The sequence below is a fragment of the Melanaphis sacchari genome, unplaced genomic scaffold, assembly GCF_002803265.2.
Source record: "Melanaphis sacchari strain LSU unplaced genomic scaffold, SCAv2.0 Contig959_pilon_pilon, whole genome shotgun sequence".
Lineage (NCBI taxonomy): Eukaryota > Metazoa > Arthropoda > Insecta > Hemiptera > Aphididae > Melanaphis > Melanaphis sacchari.
Genome location: NW_020271678.1, coordinates 771 through 7495, shown reverse-complemented (window position 1 = coordinate 7495; position 6725 = coordinate 771). Strand labels below are relative to the sequence as shown.

The following is a 6725-nucleotide window of genomic DNA, read 5'->3' as shown; positions in this document are numbered from 1 at the left end:
GAGAAAAAGTATAACTCAAAGAGGAATGACGTAAATTTCCGTCTAGTATAGATCTAATATAATATAATTTTAAATAATTAAGAAATATATTAATTACCTGTACAATTTAGAAATAAAACACTATTTAAAATGTATTCCCTAATATAAAGTAGGTATTAAGAACCTATAAAATATAAGTAGCCTTTGCATCATATAATACTATCTATCTATCTATATTACCTATCTATGTAATTACCTAATCAATAATTATACTACAGAGAACAATTTTTAAAACTTGGTATTTTATATATATTTTCCCGGCAATAAAAATATAAACTGTTAGCTTAAAATGTATTTAAAATCAAAAATCATCCTTTATTGAAATAAAATAAAATAATCAACTTGTATAGGTAATATAGAAAAAATAAAATTAAATAACTGTAGTTTTTTAAACTTAAAATTACAATGAAAAAAATTAAAACACAAGTTAAAAAATATGATAAAATAAAATAATCAACTTGTATAAAATAGTAAAAATCAAAATGAATAACTGTAGTTTTTTAAATATAAAATAACAATAAAACAAATTAAAACCAAAGTTAAAATGTATGTCATAATAACATAAATAATTATTCCTTAGTTCATATTGTAAAATAAAATAACAAATTAAAAAAAATAATAATAATTAACAGCTAAAATTAATAAAACATTACTACGTTGGTATTATAGGTAGGTACATAAGTCTTTCTTGCATTTTGGTATTTAGTTATTTGGTTACCTAGTAGTGTAATTTGGTATGGTAGTCCCTGAAACAAGGTTCTAAACATAAAGGTTTGTCACATTCATTGCATTCATAAGATGTATCTTTTCGTGATTGGGGATTTAATTTTGTGTTAGAATGGACATGACACTTTCTGGAAATTTTTTTTTTAACTTCTCCAGTGTTGATTCTCGAAGGGAAATGACGAGCGGTAAGTCTAAGCGGTAAATCGTCTTTTGGTTTTCGCCCTACACGACTAGGTGATATTGTATCATCGGACAAAATATGAGCATTTAATATTTGCTCTATTAATTTCAATCTAAATTCTGGCAGCTTCAAAGTTTTTTTTTCTAAAGTACTACATATAATTCTAGAATTTAGTACACATATATCTAGTAAATGAAAAAAAAAATTTTTGTACCATTTTATGGATTTTCTCGAAGTCGTATTAAATGAAATCTGCATATCTGACTTATCAACCAAACCCATGTTTGCATTGTAATCAATCACACAATCGGGTTTAAGTACATCGTTTTTATGTTTATCTATTTTATTTATTTTTTTCATTATGGGTTTATGAACTGCGGATAGCATATGTACATCTCTTTTGTCTTTCCACTTACAACACATATTAGGATTTGTTGATATAGCAGAAACACATTCGCCAGCATTTAATTTTTTTGGAAAACTAGGCATGCCCTTTCTTGTATTTTTAACCGTACCACATGCTCTGGTATTTTTTTTCAACAAATACTCAAATAATGTTGGAGATGAGTACCAGTTATCGATATAAATTATGTGACCTTTATTTACATAGGGTTCCATTAACGTCGATATAACTGAGCCAGACAGCTTTAAAGTTTCATTAATAGTTATATGAGTGTTATCACCAGTGTAAATTAAAAAGTCTAGAACAAACCCCGATTTACAATCGCATAAAACAAATAATTTTATGCCAAAGCGATGCCGTTTTGATGGAATGTATTGTTTAAATTGAAGTCGGCCTTTCCATTCAACGATACTTTCGTCAACACATACTTTTTGGTGAGGCTGGTATGTAGAGCTAAACTTTTTCCGGAGGGACTCGACAATTGTTTTTATTTTAAATAATCTATCTCCAGGAATCTGATTAAGATTGTCATTGAAATGAAAGATTCTCAATAATAATAGGAATCTATCTTGAGTCATAATTTTCCCAAATATTGGTGTGGATAGTAATACTGAAGTAGGCCAATAATCTTTATTATTATTTTTTTTAATATGTGGCATTAATAACATAAGAGAAAAAAATATATACATTTCGTTTAAATTCGTATCTTTCCATTTACCAAGCTTAGAATGTTTTGATAAAGCTGTATTGTTTAATAAAAAATGGTAGAACTTATTTGTCTCATCAACAATATGTCGGACCAAGTCTTCATCAAAAATGTGTTTGAAAATATACAATTCTAAATTTTCCGATGGTACATTGTTAATTAAGTCGTTATTGACTCCAGAATGCGAGCTATCAAATTTCAAATTATTTGGGCAATACTGAGGTAACATATTAATGTTGCGTCCCTTATGTCAACGTCGATACATATATCAACGTAGAAATAGAAATACTAATGTTTGCAAGTTAAAAGATTAAGTCTTTATTTAATACAATTAACTCGTACAAGAATACAATTTTATAAGCACAAGATGGTGTGAGTGGTGTTACGACCTGCCTCTGAGCGTCTCGAATATTTCTAACCGTCTGCTGAGCTCTTGCCCTGGTCTCTCTTATATATGGTTAACCGTCAAGAGTGGTGACTGGGGAGGTGGTGACTTCCGATGACCTAAAGGAGCTCTCTAAATTAAATGTATTATTCAGTTGGGTGCCTTTCCTGCGATCTCATCGGTTCTAAGAATTACAAGACGTGTGATCAAGTCTTGATTGTCATATTAAATAGTACAATGTTAACACTATCGTTTACTCATCATTTCTGAGAAGTCCAGGACGTGTGATCATGTCTTATTCATTATATTAAATATCACGATGTGCAGGTGATCGCCATAGCCGTTCGATACTACACTGTTTGAATATGTTATTCCATCGGTATACACATCACCTCTCCGTATAATATATATGTGTAAAATAACACGGTACGTAACATTAACATAACATATTAATTCCAAAGTCCTGAAAATAGTGTACCATCAGATAATTGCAGATAATTGAGTATTTTTATTTGGAATTTGTTTTTTTGTAGAAACGGATATTTTACGTTTTTTAGTACTAACTGTCGGTTCTGGGCTCGAAATTACAAAGTTTTGTTTAGTACTTGGGCGAACAGAATTAACATCAAAATAACAGTTGTTACTATTGTTATTTACTGTAGTACTATTATTAGTATTAGTGTTAGGCATTGATGAATGTGGATAAACTACATAATTGTCATCAAAAACAACTGCCATATTTTCTATGTCGAATGAATTTAAATCTATGTCATTCGAAAGAGAAATTTCTGGAGAACTTGAGTACGAATACGGATCATCGGGATTAGAAAAGTCATTATAGCCGAAGCTGAGTGTATTATCAACGATGTTATCATTACTTTGTATTTTATCCAATACATTTTTTGGTGTAAAACTTACGTCACTAACCGAATTTGGGGAAACAATAGTACTTGGTCCGTTATTTTTGGTCAATTTAGATACTAACTGTTTCCTAATTTCTTGCGCTAAATCTACACAGTCTGATTCATCAGCACTACTATAAAAATCACTAAGATCGTCGGCTGATTCATCATTAGTCATGATTTCAGCAATTTGATCACAAGTTAGTTTATCCATGTTAACTTCGTTTACTAGCTAAGTTTACACAACCACCAACGAATTAAACAACGACTAACTACAGAGCACCCAATATTGACTTTAGTCTGCATTCAACAATAATTTAATAATAATAATATGTAAGAATAATAAATATTATTATATGCACACAGCCACGACGTGTGTGTACACTATCAATGCCAAATATTATGATACAAATTGTACAGTATAGGCAACTTATACACAACGATTTGATACGTTTATTTTAAATAATTTATATGTTAATAGGTAACACTGATAAAAATGTGGATTTTAGTTATCAAATAAGTCGAGATATCATGCTAAATATTTCATAATAGGTTTATTATTGATAACATCACTCCTGAAAATATAAGAAATCAAAGAAGTTAGAAATTACAACATGACGGAAATATACGTCATTACTCTATAAAGCTACATTATTGAATGACGGAAATATCCGTCCATACTCGTCAAAGGGTTAATATTTTAATATTATTTTATATAATACTAGCTGACCCGGCCACGCGTTGCTGTGGCTAAAGTTTTTGTTATATTACATTAAGAGGAACAATAAGAGAACATCAGTCACGGAGTCCACTATGCTTTTTCACACAGATGGTATTTGTAAAAAAATATGGTGATCTCCTTTTTTGACTTTCTACTACTATAACCCTTTAGTACAATGAAATTATTTACTAACAAAGACGAAAATGTTGATGTTGGTATACAAATTCACTGGATTGAGATTTGAAGGGGAAGTACGTTGAACACAATTAATTAAAATGTTCTTACACTTGATATTAAGCAGAAATCAATAGGTACAAAATAAAAATTTATCAGATTTATTATTTCCATTTAATTTTATAAAAAATATAAGTATATTACAGTATAATACAGTAAATAAAATGTGACGCTTAAACTCATGAATGAGATAGGCAAGGCAGACAGTCTTAAACTTTTAAACATTAATATCTATTTTTTTGAATTATAAATACTTTCAATTTCAATTTAATTTAACACCAACCGGTGCACAATGTTTTTGGTTAACCTGTCTTTAGCTAACACAAATAGATTCGACGGTTTCCCAACACGTAAACACGCAACATATAGTTGCCCATGAGAAAAACATGGATTTTCCAAATCTAAACCACAAATGGACATTGTTTGAAAAATAATTTTCAATGGAGGTTAAATAAAAATAATATAAAAATTTTTGTACAATTATTGAAAAAGTGTGGCAATGCCTGACGATGCTACTGCTAATGCGATTTTTTGTTGCGACCGTATTTTGGCAAGAATCAACGATATTAAAAATGTCTTACCGGTTCCACCGGGTGCATCCAAGAAAAAAAAACCGCCTTGTTCAGCAGCAACAGCCAGCATAATCCGATCATAAATAATTTTTTGTTCTGCTGTCAGTAATGGTTCACTGTTCATGATAATTGTTGCTAAACTTCCATGGTCATATTGATTTTCTCGTTGTAAATCGGTATTGACTAAGTCGGTGGCTGGACGATTAGGTGATGGCATACCATAATGATTAAGTGGTAAATTTGAAATAAGAACACATAAATCCTCGATCAAGACCAATGCTTCATTGTACATCTCTGGTGTATAATCTATGTTTTGGCATTGATTTATTTGTCTAATTCGATGCAAGATGTCTTCTGTCATACAATTTTTATATTTTTCCCACAAAGTTTGTGCTTGCGAGGGATAACATGTCGTCAAAATAATTGCAAACAACTGACGAATGTTATTCGGTGTTGATGTCAACGCAGCATCAGCAAGCGTTAAGTCCCAATGGTTATCGTCTTCTAGCAATTGCAGTTCACGACATGCATCCTGGTATGTATTGAATACTCGACCATTAACTGTTCGTAGAAATTCAAAAGACGTTGGTCCGGGAACATTCACCAATAACAAACGTAAATAGAAGCACTCACGTTGCTTTGGATGTACCGTGTAAAGTCTCCCCAATTTCTTAGCTTTGAATATGCCTGTAATGGAAGGATGTGGTTTTCCTTGTTTCCGTGGCTCCCATTTTTTACTGGATTTGTTCCATGTGAAATAACGTGGAATATCACCATACACCAATGTCTTCGCGAATTGGCCAAAAACATCAGGTTTTTGACACAATGTAAAAAATTCAGTTAGAGTCGTTTTCGGAGCTTCGAACGCTCTTTGGAGAACATTTTCTTCAGTGAAGTATACACGTTGACCGTTTTCAAGATGTATTGCCAGATGTTGGACAGCAGGATCTCTTTCGTGGACGGGAAAGCTGAGAATATGCCAAATAGCTTCATTGCTGCTAATGTATCTGCCCATTTGGTATCGTGCTATTTCGTCATTTTTATTTATGTTTTGTACTTCAAATATGGCCAAATCACTGCCTTTGTTTACATTTTTACAAATATACTTAATTGATTTAACAGAACTGCAAAGCTCAACATTGATATGAGCTTTGTAAATTTTTGAAAGTAGTGGTGAGTATGGTACCACCCACTGATTATCAAACTCAACTTGATTTGGAAAGTTCAGCAGTCGCATTGTAAATGTGTGGCCACCATTCTCAGTACTTCTGCGGCGATACATTGGATAACCATCAATATCCGTGATCGTGTCATTCGTATGCGGCTTTGGGAAGTTTTTTTTTACATTTTCCATTTTCCATGCACTGTGACGTCATGTTGAAAGCACCGCATGGCCCATGGATCATGTGTTTGGTGACAATATCAAATAATTCTTGATCAATTAATGGGTCTGGAATTTCGGCTGAAATTATTTGATCGATTTCTTCAGGACGACTTTTATCTTTAAGCCAAACCAAAATGTGAACATGAGGCAAACCTCGCTTTTGCCACTCTATCGTATTCAGCCAACAACGTGTGATACCAAAAATTTCATATTTAACAATAAAATCAATTTAGGATTTCAATTTTTGTTTAAACACACGTGCAGTTAAATCATGACGATGAATGGATATTGTAGTGCGTCATATGAACGGTGTAAATTACGTCCATCGGATGCACGATCGCAAATTTTAGTTGCCCCAAATGACGTCATTTGGAAGCAAGAATTAAATTTGCGTATCTTCCGCAAAAATAATTTGGAATCATCTGAATTGCCAGTAAGAAGGGATAATAAAGGCTCCGGCGGAGCGGGTAGA

The 6725-nt window shown here is 31.8% G+C and overlaps 1 protein-coding gene across 1 annotated transcript; it reads right to left on the bottom strand.

Moving 5' to 3' along the window:
• Positions 1–4777: 4777 nt before the first annotated feature.
• LOC112603065 lies at positions 4778–6223 on the bottom strand. Its single transcript, XM_025351464.1, has one exon. The coding sequence runs from the start codon at positions 6221–6223 to the stop codon at positions 4778–4780; it is 1446 nt and encodes a 481-aa protein (XP_025207249.1).
• Positions 6224–6725: the final 502 nt, after the last annotated feature.

Bases quoted from the DNA above. Each gene is read 5' to 3' on its own strand.
- LOC112603065 (XM_025351464.1), bottom strand. From the start codon at position 6,223: ATGGAAAATGTAAAAAAAAACTTCCCAAAGCCGCATACGAATGACACG.